Source organism: Myiozetetes cayanensis, unplaced genomic scaffold, assembly GCF_022539395.1.
Source record: "Myiozetetes cayanensis isolate MyiCay16 unplaced genomic scaffold, myiCay2020 scf32, whole genome shotgun sequence".
Taxonomy (NCBI): domain Eukaryota; kingdom Metazoa; phylum Chordata; class Aves; order Passeriformes; family Tyrannidae; genus Myiozetetes; species Myiozetetes cayanensis.
The window spans coordinates 359,713-380,083 of NW_026087544.1; the positions used below are offsets into that span (position 1 = coordinate 359,713).

General features: G+C 49.9%; 1 protein-coding gene across 7 annotated transcripts in view; it reads right to left on the reverse strand.

Annotated features, from left to right (window-relative positions):
• ANKS1A (ankyrin repeat and sterile alpha motif domain containing 1A) overlaps positions 1–20,371 on the reverse strand; it is a 70,326-nt gene that overhangs the window by 37,065 nt on the left and 12,890 nt on the right. For 3 of the 7 annotated variants that reach the window (XM_050326738.1, XM_050326737.1, XM_050326746.1), the window contains exons 2-11: positions 20,156–20,236; positions 19,693–19,849; positions 17,765–17,827; positions 12,951–13,247; positions 12,212–12,287; positions 11,828–11,929; positions 10,509–10,604; positions 10,222–10,418; positions 9,340–9,432; positions 5,202–5,319 (exon numbers count right to left, since the gene is read on the reverse strand). In XM_050326738.1, coding sequence (XP_050182695.1) covers positions 5,202–5,319; positions 9,340–9,432; positions 10,222–10,418; positions 10,509–10,604; positions 11,828–11,929; positions 12,212–12,287; positions 12,951–13,247; positions 17,765–17,827; positions 19,693–19,849; positions 20,156–20,236 — 1,280 coding nt within the window. Of the gene's footprint in view, positions 1–5,201; positions 5,320–9,339; positions 9,433–10,221; positions 10,419–10,508; positions 10,605–11,827; positions 11,930–12,211; positions 12,288–12,950; positions 13,248–17,489; positions 17,612–17,764; positions 17,828–19,692; positions 19,850–20,155; positions 20,237–20,371 lie in introns of those variants that run through there. The other 4 variants (XM_050326739.1, XM_050326742.1, XM_050326741.1 and 1 more) reach the window with 4 other exon arrangements.

Below are 20,371 nucleotides of genomic sequence, written 5' to 3' on the forward strand. Positions count from 1 at the left end.
GCTTTTTCCCTGCCCTCCATCAGCAAGTGAGAGAGAGATAAAGAGAGAACAGTTCCGTATTGTTCCGCGTGCTCAGTTTGTACCCAAAGTCATGGCATTTATGAAATTCCAAACACTGGCCCGATTTACGCAATCTGGCAGCTCTCCGTGTTGTTTTATTCCTGTTAACACTAACTATCAGGCCTTGCTATATAAGGCCAAGAGAAGTGCTAACTATATCCTGTAGAGAGAGCAAGTGAGGTGGGAGCAGCAGGGACAGAGGCTCCTGGAACATCTGATCCGTTTCCATAAAGGCCAAAGCGTTATTTGGAGCCGCGCGCCCGGCTCTTGGCACGGGTTGCAGGGTGGGAAAGTGCCTGGACTGTAATTGACCTGAGAGTTCCAAAATCCACTCCCAAAAAAACCCACTGCTTTCCTCCCTAGTGGTTTCTGAGTTTAACCTCTCCTCCCTGCTCAGGGGAGAGAAATAAACAGTTTATGCAATAAAAAAAAACTTGAGCAAAAGGTCTCTCTTGCAATGAACCACTGAGCACAGACTGGTCGAAGCTGGCAGAGCACCAGCTGCCCCAGAAATGTGACACTGGTTCCCTGCTACTCCTGCCCCAGCAGCCTTAATATCAGGTACCAGGGTCCTGCATAAACCATGAATAATTGACTGATATCCAGTGCCGAGCGTGTGCACACACGCGTGTACTCACCTGCCACAGCTGAGCAAGCCTTTCAACTGCAAAAGTAAAACTCTGTCAAGTCAACAAGTCTAACTTTGGTTTCCCAGGATTCTTTTGCCCTCCCAGAATTTCTTGAGAATTTTAACCACTTCCATTTAGTGCTGAAGAAACTCTTCAGTCTGAGGACCAAAAATCCATGCTGGAAAGGAACAATAAAGCAAAGCACCCCAGTAATGAGACTCTGAAACACAGGGAGGATGTTTGGATGTGAAGAGGAAATTGCTTGCTTTGCAGACAGCAGCTCTGGGAAGCCAAGGCAAAGGAACTCTCCTTTCCGTGAGCAAAATAATGAATTCCACTTTAAATAAAAGCAGCCTGTCAGCAGCACTGAGCCCAGCTCCTTCCCCCAGCACCTTTCCAGCACCAAGCCTGACCAGAGGATTTTCAAACACCAACACCCATCGGGTTTTGTGGTCTGCCCTCACACCAGAAATGGGTAGGAAAGGGCTGAATTAGTCCTTGTGTGGGGGTGCAAGGCACCCCTTGCCCAACGTCCCTCGCACAGGCACGGGAGGGTCAGGAGCAGCCAGAGCCCGGCCAGGGCAGCACCACAGCCCTCACTGCTCACTGGGATCTAGTGATGTGAGGGATTATCTCATCCTGGATCCTATGAGTTAGAGATTCCAGGACAGTGAAGTAGTTGTTGACTCTCTTGCACGGGCACATTAAACCACCAGTTCTGTGACTGGAGCTGCCAAGGGAGAGGCAGGTCCCAGCACTGGCTGGGGGGGAGTGGTCAGCAGCAGCACCCCAGATAACAAGGCCAGACTGGACTCAGTTACTTTGCATAAACTGCAATGCTGGAGAGAAACCTCAAGGGGAGAAACCTCAGAGGAGATCAGATGTGCTGCAGTCACTGGACACACTGGTGCTAATGCAAAGCCACTGACTGGTGAGTAGGACAGCAGCAAAGGGACAGCCACCTAAACCTGTGGGGAGGAGAAAGCTTTTGCAGTCTTTCTTCCAAACCTCCTCCCTTCCTTGGAAACTATTTCTTCCATGCCCCAGCTTAACCTTTACTGACATTTCTGCAGAAGGCAAAGAGGGGGTTGGCGAAAGTTTGTGCCACGTGCTGGAACACTTGAGTCCAGCCAGAACAAAGTGCTCCAAATCCAGCTCCAGTGCCTCACAAAGGGCTCCTGTTGGACAGGAATCACAGCCACCCACTCATCTGCAAGCCAAGGAGGGACTCCAAAATACAGGGCAGCTGCCAGGGAATGAATAGATGGAGTGAGGGCAACAGCACTTGCTCGGAAGATGTGAGGAACATCTTGCAGGACACATTTCAGAGCCTGCCCTGAGAGCTGCAGACAAAAGAACTAATGTAGCAAGTAAAGAGTCATCTCACTCCTTTTTATCCCTGAGATGTACACAGCAGGAACACTGAGGGCTCTCCAGGCCTCACGTTTTAAGGGATCTGGAAGGGTCATCCTGCTCCAGTGACACCTTCTAACTCAGAAAGGGTCCTTACAACAGGGACTTCTGTCCAACTCTCTTTGCTGATTTTACACCCCAGCACAGATCACCTGACTGATCCTGACTTCTTTGGCCACAGCCTGTTGCAGGTCTCACCCACAGGAGAGGTTGCTTCCAACCCTTCCTGGGATCAGGAGCCTATTCCTGGGTACATACTGTCTGTTCCCCTGGGAGGATTTAATTAAGAGTTTCCCTGCCAGCAGCCTGAGGACTCCAGATATGAAGCACTTCCCTAAACACTCCACACTAAGTTGCAACTGCCCTGCCTCGACTGGATTTCTTTCCCTATATATCAACAGCAGGATTTGTCTCATGCCCCTGGATTAGGAGAATGAAGCTGTTACTGCAGCTGCTGTTTCCTCAAGCTCCCCAACCTTAAAACTAGAAAGGGCATACAACAGCCTCTGACTTGCACATGGAAAAGGTTCTCCATGCTACATCAGGCCAGAATTTGTCAAGTGAGGAGCAGGCAAATCTCTTTCCCATGGCACAGAAGGTCTGAGGAGGAAGCTGGCAAAAATCACCCTCACCTGCAGTAGAAATGAACCACGGGCTCATTCCACAGCCTGTACTGCATGTGGAACCCAGCTGAGGATGGCACACTCCTGTGTTAGTCTCACCTAGCTCAGTCATTCCAGACAGAATTTATCCACCAGAACTTGTGGTCTTGTGTACTCCCTCCCCTCTTCAGAAAAAGTAATGAGACACTGTCCTATGGAAGCAGCACGGAACAACCTCGACAAGCATCAGTCTGTAATAACTATCAGAAGGCACCAAGTCAGTCCTACCTGCAGCTGGTCACTGCTGACAGCACCTGGGGGTGATTCCTGAGAAGCCAGACACATCAGAACTCAAAAATCTTTTCCACATTCACCTTCCATCAGGTCTCTTTCGAGGCAGCAGGAGTTAAGAGGTCTCCTCCTGGTCACTCTACACACAGTCCTCCACTCTTGACTCATTTTCATGTCCTGTTACAAAGTCTGAGTGCCCTGACTTCACACATATGACTGAACACCAAAGGAGAAGGGAGAGTATTTGGCTTAAACCACTTCTGATCCTCTGCCCAAAACATGAGGCCAACTTCTCCCAGTGCTCCAGCATGTGACAGCAAGCTGCTCTAACAGACACAAAGGCCACCAAAGCCAGTGGACAATGCCATATTCATCTGCTTGTTGGACACAGGACAACTGGCAGCCAGAGGAACAAAGGCAGCTATCACAGATGAAAGGCACCATTAAACCCGCGTGCTTGATATTCAGCATTTCCGCTGCCCTGAAACGCCCTTCCAGCAGCCACAAGAACCCGACTCCTTATCTTCTGACCAAAGGCTCCTCCAGAACTCATCCAGAAGCCCAGACCCTCAGATCGAGGGCCAAGAAGCAGTTCAAAGCCATCTTTAGCCTGTTCCGTGTCTTGGGATGGAGCTGCTGCCCTTGATGCTCCAGGACCCTTCTGACCCAGAGGTGGAAAAATTGTCCAACACCCCACCAAAGGCTTCAGTCCCTCCTTCCTCAGCCCTTGTTTAACTCTTTGCCAAAATGATTCTTCTAGTCCCTAAATGCATCTTCCCCCCTCCATCAGTCACTGACTGCATTTAAAGAGCAGGCAAGTCTTGGAAGATGAGTAAAACTCAACTGCACCCTTGGATTTCTCCCACTACAACAGTGGGAAGGGCTTTACACTTGTTACAAACACAGCAACACTTTCCATGGACTGCAAACCCTGAAGTCACAGCTTTTATCTTTCCAGCTGTAGATTAAAAGACAGGACTCTGCTCTGGATCTGCATAAGGCTAAAGATCTTCCTGCAGCCTCTCATGATGTCTTCAGGTGCTCAGGCCAAGAGTTTTGCATCAAGAACACACAGCTGCATTGCTCTGAGGTTTTGTTTTAATCTGACACATAATTAGGATACACCTCCTCTCACACTAATCAAGACTGGACACAGCAGCCAAAGGAAGGAGTGGAGCAGTTGGAATAGCTCGTGCTTGAATAGCCAGCAATAGCTGCCTGCTGACGAGAGCCTGAAAGCTCTGGCTCAGTGGCTGTCACCCAGGAACTGTTCATGGCCCAGACTGCAAAACAGCAACCTGAAAAGCTCCAAAACTTTGCCTCTGGCAGTGAGGGGACTTTGGCAAGTGCTGGTGGGAATGCAATGACCTCTTGTGCCACCCTGGGCCAGTCAGGATAGCAGCAGGACTTGAGTAACGAGAGTTAACGCACTGCAAGGAAGGAAAACACTTGCAGGTCTGACAGGGCACTCAGTGAGGCAACCCTTGTCCATCCACAGAATGAGAAGGGTTCCAGTGTGAAAGACCAATTTAAATACTTCCAAATTCCTCCTCAAGACTTTTGAATAAACCTGGAAATCTTTTCCCTCTAAACAAATCTTTTTTGTTGTTGTTGAAAGAAAGCGAAAAAGCCAACAGCCAAACACAAGAGACAAGGTATTCCCACAAAAATTCCCCCTGGGGGAGGACAGACTGGTTCAATATATACCTGGCTACCCTGTGGATGTGTCAGTTCTAGTTCTTGCTCTACACACTTCTCTCTTCGTTTCCATCTCGAATTAGCTTTAACACAGAGCAGGATGTTGATTTTACAGCAGGATAGCAGAAACCTGCAGCGCCAGCTGGATGGAGAACGCAGCTCACTGGAACACTCCATGTTGGTCATCTCCCCTGGAACAGCCTCCAGCCTCCCACCCTCTGCATTTGCTTGGCTGAGCACAAGATTTGGCTATTTCTGAGTTCACAGAGCAGGTCCTCAGAATCTCTCAGCTATCTCACAGCACAGCTGCCCTCCCTCCGCGTACACTCTGTACAGGAACACTCCGAGCTCTCCTGTACCAGAGGGAAGATTACCAGGAAACACAACAATCACCCTCCAGCCCCCACCCAGCAGTTACTCCCATTGTTCCAGCTGCCCTCTGCCCTCCATATTTTCCTGAAGTGCACAGAAGTGCCTGAAGTGCTCTGTTCTTTGGATGGTCACTCACCTTTTGTTTTCCTGTCCACTGCAACTGGTTTTTTAGTTTCTGCTGTAAGCAACAGCTCGTACGGGTGTTCTTCTTCCTCAGCTCCACTTCCCCTGCTCTTCTCCCAGGCAGCAGAGGCCTAATGAAGAACAGCACAATGTGGAGCTCTGCGAAGCAATGCTTTGTCCTGGCATAAAGCCCACGGCCGCTATGCCAGGGGTTGGTTAAGCCAGGAATTAGCAGAGGGAACACCTTTGCTGCAGAGCGTGAGCCAAAATGTAATACCCCCTGCCCTTTTTTTTAAACACCCTCAACAAACCCCCATCCAAAACCCCTTTAATTTTTAGTATCTCAGGCTGCTGATAGCTTTCCAGCACTGACCAACCGACTCAATGTGCAAGAGCTGCAGACAGCCTGGAGGGGAAAAGAGCTGAGACCGTTATTCCTGTTCATCCCAACTCAGACTCGCTGTTGCTATTGGAATTTGCATTGTCATTCACTATTTAGCTGCTGGCCTTACTAGGACATGGCTGAGAAGAACAAAGGCCCAAATCCCTGCTATCTTCTCAGATCCAGCATTTCTGACCTCAGGATGGGTGGCATATTCGGGACTAAAGGGTCCTCAGGCAGCACTGTGTGAACTCAGTTTAACTCCAGGATGTGCAGCAGTGACTGTACTTATTTAAATCCCCCAAAGCCTCTAGTTAGAGCTGGTTTGGAACCCTGGCAGACCCTCCCCGAGCTGCTCTGAAAAGCTACTATCCATGTCCAGGGACAAGGTTTTGGCACAGGATCCAGACAAGTCTTGCTGCAGACTCTCACATGTTGGCCTACACCAGTGCCAAGGATGACAGGCCCTGGATATCCCTGGGTGCCATCCCAGTGCTGATGGGGCTAAACTGGCCTTCAGGGCACCCTGCCAGCACAGTCAGCTGCCTTTCAGCACCATCTCCTGGCCAGATTCTGGCAGACTGATGCAACCCTGCCCCAGGAGCTCAACACGACCCAGTAATGAGCCCTGGCAACAGGGCCTAAAGGGGCTCCAAGAGAGCTGGGGAGGGGCATGGGGTGATAGGAAGTTGTGGCTGCCCCATCCCTGGAGGTGTTCAAGACCAGGCTGGATGAGGCTTAGAGCAACCTGGTCTAGTGGAAGTTGTCCCTGCCCATGGCAAGGGGTTGGAACTGTATAGTCTTTTAGGTCCCTTACAACCCAAACCATTTGTGATCCCAATGTGTGACTACAGTCAACTCAAAGCCAGAAAGCAAATGATCCCTACCTGCTGCCAGGACAGTTCTGAACAAAACATGCCTCCAGAGAGGGCTCCTACTGCTCAGACTCCTGGAATTCCCACTGCCTCACCAGTAGAGAACACACCACCTCCTCCTTTGCCCCAAAGTGAAAGCACCAGAGCTGCTCCAGGGGCAAATCGGTACCTACCTGACTGCAACCCAGCCAGGAGCACTGGAAGCTTGGAGAGACACCCAGGAGTCAGCAGCACAGACAGAATTCCAACATCCCTGTGCTGTTCTGCATGAGCCAGGATGGCTTTTAAAGCGACTTTCTCAATAGGAGGAAACGGGCTGTGTCCGGCACAGGAAGTATTTATTGTACCTGCTCTGAGCAGGAGCTGCCAGGCAGACCTGCTCCCTTCCAGGTGAAGGAGCTCGTAATGAGCAAATTAGGGGAAAAATTCTGACCAGATGGTGGCACAAAACCATCAGACCAGAACAGCAGGTAACATGTTCTCACCCGAGATCTTGGAAAAATCCTGCCCAGCAGCAGCCTGTCAGCACAGCAGCAGCCTGGACCTTCAGCCAGGCTCTGGTGCTCTCCTGACACTCCAGTGGATGGTGATTCCTGTGCTGTCCTCTTTAAATGCACTGAAGGCAGGAACTCCTCAGCAGCACATAGTTCCCAACTTTCGCTTTGTGAACTTCTGTGCTGGTATCCATGGGCCTGGTTACACTTGATTTTCTCCACCTCTCATCCTTCCAAGCCTTAAACAGAGTTTCAAGTTCAAATTCACTCAAAATGAAGACCATTGCTGGAGAACTGTGCTTGCTCTGTGGGCTCTGTGACCAGGAGCAACAACACCAAATAAAGCTTTCTTCCAGTGCAGCCTCCAGTTCCTCAGACATGTTGTTTGCACATACAAATGTTCACAAAGCAAAAAAAGATGCTGTGGGTGAATAATGAGGAGGCTCTTTAAGATGTACTTAATCCACAGCAGAGGACTTTGAAAGCCTTTCTAAAGGGTAACTCATCTCTTCCTCTCTCCTCCCTCCCCAGAGCTGCAGACCAAACTGCTGGAACCACTGTGGTGCCTTGTCCTTGATCTGCACTTCCCTTCCGGAGACGAGCAGTAAACAGTTGGAACCCAAGTTTAATTTGACAACCCAGGTTCTTACTCAACTCTAAACCCAGAAGGTTTCTGGAGATAGTGAAAGGCACCACTCAAGCACCTCCACACAATCAGCTCCTTTGCCTGTTTGTACCAACATTTTTCCGTGATGAAAGTGAAAAGTTTGTTTACACTCATCTGTTTTAACTGATAGTCCCAGCTTGGCAAGGAATAAAAAGACTACTTTGGAAACTAGAATTTGGCCCAACCCCAGAATATTCAATGAGTAACTGTCCTGGCTCCAATGGGAGAGCAGGGCTGGAGGATGGCAGATTGGGATGCTGCAGCGAGATGTTTACAGCACTCCGAAGCATATTCCTGTTCATGCCTGCCTGACCCAGAGAGAACATGCACTGAGGTGATAAAGATAGGCAAGAAAAGCAGGGAAAAGCAGAGCAGGCCAGGAGAAGCAATCAAAGGAAAAGGATCAGCCCCAAACTATCTCATCAGTACAGCCAGAAGGTTGTTTCCAGGCAGCCACACACTGCCCGTAAGCTCTATCATCGAAGTTGGTCACAAATCAAGATCTCCCTGGTGAGCCACTGCCATTTGCCAGCAAGATTCCCTTTAATGGATCATGCTTCCAAAACCATTAATGGCAGGACAACACAGCAGGTGTTTTATAATTAAACATGGCAAGATACCTCTAGCAGGAGCGGTCAGGGCACGTTTCTCTCCCTCGTGTTTATTGTCATAAACAAGTTCTGCTTCCCAATTATGCCACGACCTGCTGCCCAGCTCTCCTCTGCCAGAGCCAGGCACAGGACCAGTTATCAGCCCCTGCATTCGAACAGCAGTGCAGGGATCAGTCCACAATGTCACAGACCAGTTCCCCTGTTCATGCACAGCTCGGAGCTTTACTCTCTCTGAGGTCAGTTGTATTACAGCAGACCCTGTTCACTCATATCTCATGTGGATTTGACACACTCCAGACAACAGATCCCATTTATGCCTTGTAGAACTGCAGTAGATCAGCTGGAGTGTGCACATTCAAAGAAGGCATGTGCTGAAGCAGAGCCTGCCCCGACAGCAGAGGCAGCACACACTCCACGGGTTTCACATACAACCCACTGCCTTTGGGAAAGCGTAGAAATCCACAGGATTTGGGTTTGCTTTGAAGGTTTTCCTGGGTGTCAGCACAAGTTGCCAAGACACATTTGTGGTTTCCCACAGCCGTGTCTCCTGGAGAGCCCTCACATTTGAGGTTCACAGGTAGGTGAATAAAGATGAGCAACAGGAAGCCCAGGAGCAACAATATGGAATGTGAGAGCTTTAGTTCCATCAGAAAGCAGCTCACATGCAGAAGGCAGCTTTAAGATGTGATAGGCCAGATCCTCAGCTGAATTTAAGCCCCTGATCCCTGCTCATGTCAGTGGGGCCCACAAGCCCACACAGCTGGGAGCTCAGAGGAAGCAGGAACTCTTGGTGTCTCTGCATTTTGGTCCAAGTGAAGATGCACGTGGTGGGATCTGTACAAGTGGGCAATGGTCCACATCGCAATGTGATTCAGAAAAGCCTCTTCCTAAGGGAATTCTCAGCCAAGAATAGGAAAGTAAGACTGAAGGTCAACACTGAGGTGCCCTGGAAGAAGCGGACAAAGGAAGTTCCCATGGCAAGGGACAGTAGCAATGCCGAATGAGGGAATGCTTCACATTCACAGCCCACTAGCACAGGAGCATCCTTGGCTCCTCCCAAATTATTAAAACTGGTCTTTGAACCACTGTCCCATAAAACACTCCAGATCAAGCCCCACATACCTCAGAGGGAGCACTGTGACCTATCTTCTTCTCCACATGCTGCTCCTCCTCTTCATCGGGCGGGGGCTTGGCCGGCGGCGGGGGACGTTCTCTCTGCGGGTTAGACAGGCACTGTCAGCTGTGCTGGTGCAGCTCTGCCCTTCTGCTCACACCAGCCCTAAGTCCCCACTGCTGTGGATGCAGCAAGGACCTCCCCACATTCATCTGGACAGAGGAGTAGTTCAGCCCTGACAGCACAGAGCTGGGCAATGGCTGCTGCCTTTCCTCCGCCTCTCCTGCAGACTGATCTGGGCAGAGCTCGTCCTGTTCACACAGGTCTCACTCCACACCCAGAGCACAGCACTGCACAAGGGAGTCAGGAACGAGCTGATGGGGAGAAAAGGAAGACTCATGGCTTGTGTCTTAGTGAAACAGTAACAGGAATAAGTGATGCCAGAGGCACTTTTTAGAGTGGAAAATTAGAGATCAAGAGACAGTGCTGCACCAACTCCTCCAATATCCAGCAATTGCCAGTGGGCAGTTGGAGTTGCTGCCCGTCCGAAGCAGAGCATTTCCCCAGGCCACCTCCTGCTCAGCCACAGCTCCATCTAATGGCATAGGGAAGCAGTAGAGCTGCACTGCTCAAACAGCAAGTCTGAGGAGAAACTCCAGCAAGCTCCTGGAGTACATCCCTCTTCCTGCTCCCTCCTCACTGCAGTTCAGCCTCTCCTTTATCTGTAGCAGAGCTGAGCTTATTTCACACCTCTGCTTTAATCAGTGTCAGGGATGGGTTTAAAGATTTCCTCCAGCTGAGGGATTGGCAGCCTGCTGCAAAACCTGACACTGGAGGCCAGTCCCCTGTGCCCCTAGGGTGAGCAGGGTTGAACACACACAGCTACGTACAGGCCTGACCGCAGCTGCTTTGGGGCCGGTCGGTTCAGCGTCCTTGTTCCCAGACTCCCGGTCGGACGATCTCCCGCTGGCCAGGCTGTCCAGGGAGTGGCAGGACGTCGCGTTGTACAACGCTTCGTACGGGCTCTCCTCTTCGGGGTTCACATCAAAATTGATGATCAGCTCTGTCACAGCTTTGTCCACATCTCCTGGGGGAGGAAGAGAGACACAGGCTCATCACCAGGGCTCCTGCCCTCGGCATCAGCACTCGCAGGGAGAGGAGAGCCGGTGGTGCCCACCCTGAGATGTCCGGCCCGCAGGATCGGTGGCTGGAGCGAGCGGGGCTGGAGAAGACTTCTCTGCAGCTTTGGCACTTTTCTTCCCAATGGTGTAATCTGGAATGGGTGAGGCACAGGGTCAGCTCACATCAGGCTGGTTTTCTGTCCCCTTCAGCACATGGCACTTCCTCCCATGCGGGTGGAAGGCCAACTGTCAGCTTATTAAGTTTCCAAAAAATAACCAAAGCACATTATTAAACCTTGCAGCTCAGATCCCAGAATAGAAGCAGGCGGCCTCTTTAATCACAGGCACAAGGGTACAGATGGGCCTTTGAACTTTTAGAGTCTTTAATCAGAAAGCTGCAAAGCTGCTGTATGGACAGCGTCATAGAGCAGATCGGTGTTGTAGACACAAGCTCCATCACTGAACAGAGCCATAAGACAGAGACACCAGTTACAGCTGCAGCCCCCTAACCAGGGGTAAAGCCAGATGCAATCAGCTGATGTGAGTAATGTCCAACAGCAGCTCCCTCCCGGGGCAAACTGAGAGCCTTTACCTGCAAGACCTTCAGTTTTAAAGCCCATCTTTGTCCTCAGTTTTAGAATAAACCTAAAGCCTACCAGCCTCACAGGCAAAGCTTAGTTAAAAGTCTGCGAAGTGCTTTGAAACTGCAAAGCTCCCAAATGCTGAGAATGAATAATGCACCCCAGCTCCAAACGCTTCTGATCCTCCCCACAGCTGAGAGGAAATGCAGACAGTGTAATTACAAAGTATGAATTTAGCCAAGATGTCACATTTCATTCCTGAACTTGGACAGACACAATGGGCCAAGCTCCTTTATAAACCATAAGTAATCAAGGCCTTTTCTGTAAATCTCATCTGCAAACTCCACGCCCAAGCTTCACAACGAAGCGAGAAGCAGGATGTGAAATCTGTGGATGACTATTTGCCTACACAGACACATAAAGGGGAGTTACACCAAAACCATTTCTAAAGCTGTTACTTTGCATTCTGCAAGCAGATTTAGGATATCCTTAGTTTCAATTAACTTCTAAAGCAACTTGAACAAAGCTCAATTAAGCCCATTTGCACTGTAAAAGTCATGCCACACTTCTTCAGCAAAAGGCTAATCCCTCAAAGCCCCCCTCCCCAAGTCCTCCTCCAAACATTTGGTCTGGAGTTCACCCCAGCGTTCGAGCATCATTCCTTCCAACACAGCCTGAAGCTGCTTTGTTTTCGGCAGTTTCCAGGTCTAGAGAGGCACACCCTGTACCTGTCCAGGCACAATCAGCACCCTGAGCTTTCCTCTCCTCCCTACAGGCAGAGCTGCATCACCCACCTTCAATCAGAGCTGCTATATGCTGGCTTTTCTGGGAAGGAAGCTCCCTCACAATGTCCAGAGCGGTCAGGCCTCTGTTATCCTTTATGTTCACATCAATACCTGTGGCAACGGGGTAGAGAGAGCAAAAGCAAGAATACTGTCTAACTACATGCAAGTTCATGTCTTTCATCAAGTCACATTTGTGATCATCACTGGGGGAAGCTAAAAGATGCTCTAGAGGCAAATCTAAAGTGAAACGCTGAGAGCCAACCTCTCTCATAACCTGCTCCAAAGAGCTCCGACAGCTGGATGGAGAAACCTGCTGCACTAGAGTGGGATTTCCTCAAGCTCTGGGTGAAGGGATCGCCACATTAGTGCTTCAAAGGGGGAACATTCTCTCACCTGCAGCCAGCAATATTTGTACCACATCTGTCTTGCCAAACAAAGCAGCTTCGTGCAAAGCACTGCCTTTCTCAGTCTGCAAATTAAATGGAAACATAGCATGAAGCCAGACAGCAGGGAATGGTGAGGGAGGCAAGGCTTAGAGGGTTACAGAAGCAGTAAATATATGGTGTTGTACATACAGTATGGGCAGCACTACCTACAGCTGAGGATGGGACTGTCAGTGTTATTACAATGGTGAGGATGTGGGATGGAAAATGCGGATGGTCCCGTCAGAGATGTGTGGGTCAAGGTGAGAGACCAATAAAGGTCCTTCTACAGTTTGGCAAGAGGTCATGTCCTGACAAGGAAAGACAAGACCCACATACAAGCCATTGCTGTGAAAACAGCACATTCACAAGTTTCACAAGTGGCTTGATAGGAAGAGACACGATTGCCTCAAACGCTATCAAAGGCTCCCAGCACTGCAGGGCAGAGCAGCTTCAGCAAAAGGACGTTTCTCTCCTCGCTCTGTGTCCGGGGCTCTGCCCGGCCCCTGAGCAGGCGTGAGACATGCACAGCACCTGAGTCCCTCTGGGCAGCCCCCCAAGCAACCAAGAGTTGCACAGACAGCCCAGCAGAACACAAAGCTCTCCACATCTTCCATGAGCGCTCCCTCTGGGAGGAGGGGTCGGGGGAGCTCTCCGTATCGCTCTCTGACCCCAGCAATCAGCCCAGCCCCACAGACAGACATAGGTACCTGGTAGTTGCTGTCCATGCCAGCATCCAGGAGGACGTGGACCACGGCTTTGTGACCGTTCCTGGCTGCCAAGTGCAGGGGAGTGTGTTTCTTAGTGTTGCAGCTTAAAAGGTTTGGGTGGGCGTTCAAGAGCATCTTGACAACCTCCAGCCTCCCATAGAGCGCAGCCAGGTCCAGGGGGGTCTCAAACTTGTTGTTGCGCATGGTGGGGTCGGTGAGCTCCTCCAGCAGCACCTTCACCACCTCGGTGTGGCCGTGCTGGGCCGCGCAGTGCAGCGCCGTCTCGTTGTCGTTGTTCTGGGGGTCACAAACAGCAGCACATCAGGGCAGGGGGAGCAGCCCCTCCACACCTCGCTCCAACATTGAAGTTTAAATGCAAAAACAAGACACCGCAGCAGTGGGGAAGCAGAGAGCCCAGTCTGAATCAGCCTGGAGCAATATCTCATCATCTACCTGGCCATTTACCAAGCACAGACATCCCCTCACGAGCTCATCAACCTGCCCACCCAGCCACAGCTTCAGGAACGTCCAGAGCAATGGGTTAGAGCTGTGGGAAAGAGGGGCTACAGCTGGACCAGCCTCCTCTCCAAGCACTGGGTCAGAATCCAGGGGCCATACTAAAGTTTAAGGGGTGTTGAGCTGTATCTGAATTCCCATTAATTCACCTGGGGAAAGCAGTCTGGTATCTGTTGGCAGCATCCCACACTTTGGGGTGCCACAAAAATAAAAGGCTGAATATATGACAGGCAACCTGCTGTGTGAATTCTGTCTGCTGGAGTTTCATCGTCATAGTTTTAGATTTAAACTTCAATTGTTTCAAATTCTACTTATCCTGATTGCAACAGTCATTCCACCTCTGCAATTCCAGCTGTTTAGAGACAGGGTGCACACAGTTCCATGCAGTTTGTGAACCGGAGAGCCATGCAATTCCATCACCCCAGGAACAAGCCAGGGCTCAGATCAGCTGAGAGAAGCAATGTCCCACCGATAAGGCAGCACCTCCAGGTTCGAAGCCAGACCAAACCAGTGTGTGCAGCAGCAGCTGGGCTAAGAACCAGCAATGCAAAGCCCAAAGACAAGCAGTGCAACACACTGCACATGCAGGTGCACAAAAGGAACGCGGCCAGAGCCTCTTCTCAATTAAATTCCCCTCAAGTTTTTAGTTTTACTACTGTGTGTTATCCACAGAGGGACTGTGGTTTAAGCACTTCAGAAACAACTACCTGACAATTTGACCCCAAAAAAGTTTAGTACAAACCGTTACACACTCCAGCTTCAGCTGAGAGAACGGTGGTTGAATTTGTCATTTTAAGAACAGTCCCATTAAAATGAACAGAATGTGCTTGTCCTGCTGGAGGGCAGCAGCACCACTTCAGAAGGGAACTGGATCCCTGCCCTCCTGCTGCAGGAGCACACACACGCCTTTGGACATGGCTTGGTCAGTACATGGCACCATGGTACAAACTTGCAGGGCCACATGAGCACTTGGGTCCTGTTGAGGTGTTTGGTCACTCTCAGGCTCACAGGAGTCCTGCAAACCCCCCCCTTATTTACACCTGGCTTTTGCATCACTTCTCAGCCACAGGCAAAGCATGAGGGGAGCAGGAGCTGGGAAAAGCTCTGGCAGCTGCAGCCTGGAGGAAGCAAAGCCAAGGAGGCAGGAGCAGCACCAGCCACATGCAGGGGGCAAAGGGGGGCAAAGCACTGCTGCAGGCACAGAAGGTCCAAGTCAAACAGGCTCTATCCTGGAGGGAGGCACATACACGTGGACAGAGGTCACTGCAGGATACAGAAGTCTGCACATAAAATATACAAATGGAATGAGAGGGGACAGAGTAGAGGACATCAGGGTTCACACCTGTCCGTCAGCTCACATTGCTGCTCTTGGGCACTTACAGGGTTGGTAAATCCCTTTATTCCCATTTCACAGGATCAGGAGAGCAGGGATCAGGGAGCCCACGACAGCCAGGCCCCGGCCCTCAGCCTGCCCTGTGGCATGAGGGGGTCTTGCTGCCAGGCTTAGCAGAAAGAGTGGATGACTTCAGCCCCTCTGAGCATGGGGTTCCTGCGCCAGAGCCAGGGGGCACATGCTGCTCATGCCATGCCTGCCTTGGCTACTGGGGCTGTCCCCCTCTCCTGCCTCCTCAGCACAAGGACCATATCCATCAGGGGGGCTCTAAAGCATGCAGCAGCTCCAAACACCTGCCTGAGGGCTCAGAAATGGGAACACATCCTTTAATAACATAATTGTTGGAGACTTCCCTCATCTTCACTGCAATTTAGTCCAATTTTCCCTAAGCAGGTCGGGGCTCTGATGCTTAAGGTGAAATCCCCAAACTTTCCTCCTGCAGTGGAGATTGTTACAGCAGGTCTCTCCCTGTCCCAGACTGAGCACTGGAAACTCCCACTATTGCCCAAGTCTTCGACTCCATTTTGGGAAAGCTTTGAGCAGCCAAAAATACTAGAGTCCTTCTAGGCAAGGGAGTTTGCTCCCTTCTCACGTCACCTCTCCAGGCACAAACCAGAGCGAAGCCTGAGCAGTGAGCAGGAGCACTCAGACACACAGATTTATCAGAGATGGAAAAGGAAAATTCCATTGCAGCAGCCAGAAGGCACATGGCTTCAAATTTCAGAACTACTTAGAGAAAGAGAGCACTCAGGAGGGCCCAGGGGCTGCATTCCTGCAGGAATCCTCACATCCCCCAGCTCACAGCCAGGGGAGAGGAGCTGGGCACGCATGATGCCTTTCTGCAGATCACAAATGGGACATAAGCAGGAATGGCTTTGCTTCCATATGGGCTCCACCACAGTTTTCAAGCCCGGTAAGAGATACCACTCAGCACACACAGCCCTGCTACTCCTCCTCACGTGCTAAAATGGAGAATCCAGAGCCCCTTAAAGTGCACCTGTCCTGCAACCCTCAACCTGCACTCCCTGCCCTGCACCCTCCATCCTGCATCCCCTGCTTCCAACACACTGAGACAGCTCCGCCTGAGCAAAGGGAGACTTGGTCAAATGAGGGAAAGTCTTCTGACCTGCAAAGATCTGAAGGGTCAAATAAACTGCCAGAGTCCACAGATATGCCCCTCTATGAGTTTTCTGAGAAGTTGCCGAGCAAACACTGATCAGGAATGGTTTAGGGAGACCTGATCCTGCCCAGGGCTAGGGAAAGTGGCTGCATGACCCTTTGGTCCCACCTAACCTACTTCTAAGATTGCTTTGTAGGATTTTAGCTGGTGTCTGCAGCTCCAACTGAGTCCTGCCCTAATGACAACCTGCTGTTTGGCTGCTCCAGTGCACTGAGAGAACAGCAAGGTCTGTGTGACAGGTATGACTCCACACACTCTTCACCTAGTCAGGAACTGGTGCAAAGCTGGTCAGATGAACCCCAACAACTGTGTGCAAATCATCTCTCTCTCCTTAAAACCAAAGCAAATCCTGCCTTGCTCTAGAGAGCACCTCAGCCGTTGTGAACACTGAACCAAGGCTTTAAAGAATGCACTTCTCCACAGTATAAAATCCAAATTAGAACACTCTGTGAACAAAAATCTATAGGAAAGGGATCTCACTGGGTATTCCCCCTTTACATTCCTTCTTCATTCAACAGCCCAGTGCTGGAAAGTGTAAGATTTCACTTGGTTATACTGACAATGTTTCTGGAAGCTTCTTTCAGGCAACTGCTTAACTATGATGTTTCCACAGAAGATATTTGTTGGTGCAAAATTCCACCTGGATTTTTTTAAAAATCCCCAGTTCAGATAAGCTTTAAGAGAACATGTTTGGGTTCAGAGGATGGGCACTGGGTACTGCCTGAAACAGGGCTCTGCAAAACCACACCTAGCTCCCAGGAAGTGCAGGAACTCTGGTTGCGTGTTTCTAAGGTCCTGCAATCAAACAGAAGGGAAAAAAAACTTTGAGAGACAGAAATCTGCCATGGATGGCTTGATCCAAAATAAGTGGCTGGAAGCAGCTGTGGTACAGTGGCTCATGGCAAAGGTGTCTCAGGACAGGGCAGCAAAGTGTTTGCCATCCCAGCATTGCAGCTTCACTGGAAATAAAACTGAAAAGGGTGTCTGAGAAAACACCACCAGGAACTTGATTTGTTCCCTCAAACAGCTCGGCCTCAGCACAACACACAAGCCAATGTTGTGCCTTTTGTAGTTCAACAACTAAAAGCAGGAGAGGAGCAAAACAGGGCAGAAAACAGGAACAGGAAACCAGGGCTGAAGGGTCAGACAACACCACAGAATGAACATCAAAATAGACTGACGCAATAAGCAGGACATGGAGGACTTGGGAAGGGAGGCAGGAATGTCACTGCCTTCCCTTCTCCCCACCACCACCACAGGAATTAACTGTCCTTTCAAATAACACACACAGCATTATGCATTTGGTAGGAGAAAAGGCATAAAAATTCACTCCAAACAGCCCACAGAGAAAATGCATCCATGATTAAGCAGGGAAAAAAATTTCTTCTCTTTGCATTTATCAGCAACATCAGCACATGAAACAAAACCTAAAACGTTGAAGTAGCATTACCTTTGGGAAGTCATCCAGCCCAATCAAGCAAACTGACCATCACCACGAGTCCTACAAGGCTAAGCAAGGAAGGAGCCCCCAGGAAAGTAAGGAAAAGCTTCCCTTTAATTATGTTTCTATAACTGCTTTGAAGAGAGAAACCCACAGTAAATGAATGGTCCCATTTTCCTTCTCCCCCAAGCAGCTGCAAAGTGAACAGGTATTATTGCACCTGGAATCACGCGAGTGCAGCTTGGAGTGATGATGCAGTGAAATGCTGACAGCAAAGTACACACCTTGGCATTGATATATGGGTCAAAGGGGCCGTACTTTTTGAGTTCTTTGATCTCAAGAGCATTCTACAAAAAGGAAGAGGAAAAAGAAAAAAATGTGATAATGAAATGGGTGAGATACAGCAACAAAGCAATGGGTGACTCCAAGGGGTGGAACACCAGAACACAGCATCTTGTTCCAGTCAGAGCCATGACCAGCAAAAGCCATTCCAGCTGGGATTGCTGCAACCTGGACCCCTGTGCAGTGCATGGACAAGGTTCCAAGTACAGGCAGCACAGGCTCCTCAGCTGACTTCTCTCATTTAACAAGGTTCCTACTAAACAGACATTAATGAAACATTACCTGGAAGGATCACACTATGCTTTTTATCTTTTGCAAAGGTCTCCCCTCTATCTGCCCTACTCAGAGCAGAACATCTACACTCAGGGCCCTCACGTAATTCTTATCAGATTGATTGTGAAAGGCTACCTGAACTCAGACCTATGTAACCAGACTGAGTGCCTGCAGCTGTGCCTGGAGACATGATTAATCACAGCCCCGAACAGGAAAACTATCACCAGAGACATTAAAACACACATTCTTCATCATTTCTGCCTGACTGAGGAGTGTAGGAAATTAGATTTGTCATTCCTGCTGTTTTAGCAGCATTTAGCCCTGGGGCAGCCTGGTGCATCGAGCTACCTGTCCTAGGAAACTTTGGTGTGGCACTTCGGTCCCCACAAAGTGCAGCTGGAAGCAGGACTGGGACTCTTAAACCTGACTATGAATGGAGTTTGCTCCTCAGCTTCTGAAAAATTGCACACGAGAGAGCAAATAAACAGCAGGGACTCCCAGTTCCCAGCTGCTCATCCTGACTGTGACAATTTGCTGGACTCGAGCCAGGGGTGTCTGACTTACCTGGGAATTACCTTCGGAATGAATGGTCAGGTTTAGCCTTGTGCTAATAAAGCAGGCAAACCTATTTTGCTTTACTCCTCTCCTCCTGATGAACACCTGAGTGGGTTGGGAGCTGATTCACAGGGACATCAGATGTCCCTGCCTCAGGGACAGGACAACCATGCCCACTGCATCTTCAAGCACCTGATTTAGGCCTGTGTGTGTGTGTGCCAGGCTCACCCAGTGACAAGTTCAGTGCCCCTGCTCACCTGGCCTCAGAAAATGAGTTTCCTTAAACAAAACTCTGAAACAAGACAAGTATTTGGGTCTTCCAGCAGTAGCATTCCAGAGGTTCCCTGGAACTGTAAGGTCCCTCTGATGTGCACAGGACAGTTACAGGGGAGCCAGTCCTCTGGAGTGGACACAGCTATCTCATATCCCTCATTCCCTCTGCACCCCAGACCAAAACTGTCAGCTTGACAAACAGAAGAAATCCAAGAGGCTTTTTTTCTTGCCTGATCGAGAAAATAATTCTTTCAGATTAAACTAGGGATTTATCTGGGGGCAAGTAGGGTTAAAATTATCTTAGAACTTATTCACTTACAAATTACCGAATTGGAGCAAGTGCCAGAGACAAGCCAGGAGAGCAGCTAAGAGAGCACGGCCAAACAGAGACTAAACAAAGCTGCCTGGATTAGTTCCCAAAGGAGGGAGCCAATGGATCTTCTGCAGAACTAGAAACCTTCTCAGCTATCCAGCAACTGAAAGGAGAACTGTGGGTTAGTTTTAGAAGCCCAGAAGCAGGAGAACACTTCCTAGGTGTTGAGAAGTTCTCATATTTATGTGTCTCTATATAAAACTTAAATACCTTTCTCATCCTACCACTAACTCAGAACTGAAAGTATTGCTTCAGGCAGTGCCCCTCTTATCCCACCAGCAAACAGGACCTTATAACCATTGCTGCTGGTTCGGGAAGGGCCAGGAGTCAGCTGAAGGAGTCTCTCTCCACATGAGGGCAGTGATTCAATGGTACATCAGAGAAAACCAGGCAGACCTGCTCATTCACTTTGGTGTGCGAAGGGCCCTGGTGGATGAGGAGCTTCACTATGTCGGCGTCTCCCTTCCAGGCTGCCAGGTGCAGGGGGTAGCAGCCCTTACAGTCTGCCACATTGGTGAGGGCGTCATTCCTCAGCAGGACTTCCACAACATCCCTGTAAGAGAAGGGAGCCCTTTCACATGGTGTTACAGCTTATCCAAACTGCTTTGAAATAAAAGGGTGGTTGGTTGAAAATCTCAATGTTTTGCCAAGTATTTCAAGATGTAAGATCACACTGTGCAGCAGCCAAAGCAGTGACATTCTCCATTCCCCCTGAAGATGGAGTAGTGCTGCAGCACCAGTGCTGACCACTGCCATAGAAGTGGCAAGCCTCGGCTAGTGAATGAACAACACAGACCCCTGGCCTGGAAAGCACAAAATATCCATCCCCTGTGACCAAAGGCATCGGAACAGGACTCACTTATGGCCATTCAGAGCAGCGTGGTGCAGCGGGGTGTATCCAGTGCTGTCAACACAGTTCACGTTGGGCCCTCTCCAGATGCTGCAAGACAGAAAATGGACAGGGAACACTTAGGCAAACAGGGACAGAAGAGCTCTCACACCACAGTGGGTATCTGGACAGCCGTGCTAGCCACAAGCACATGGAGCACGGAGCCCAGCTGAGGGCTCAGTGCTA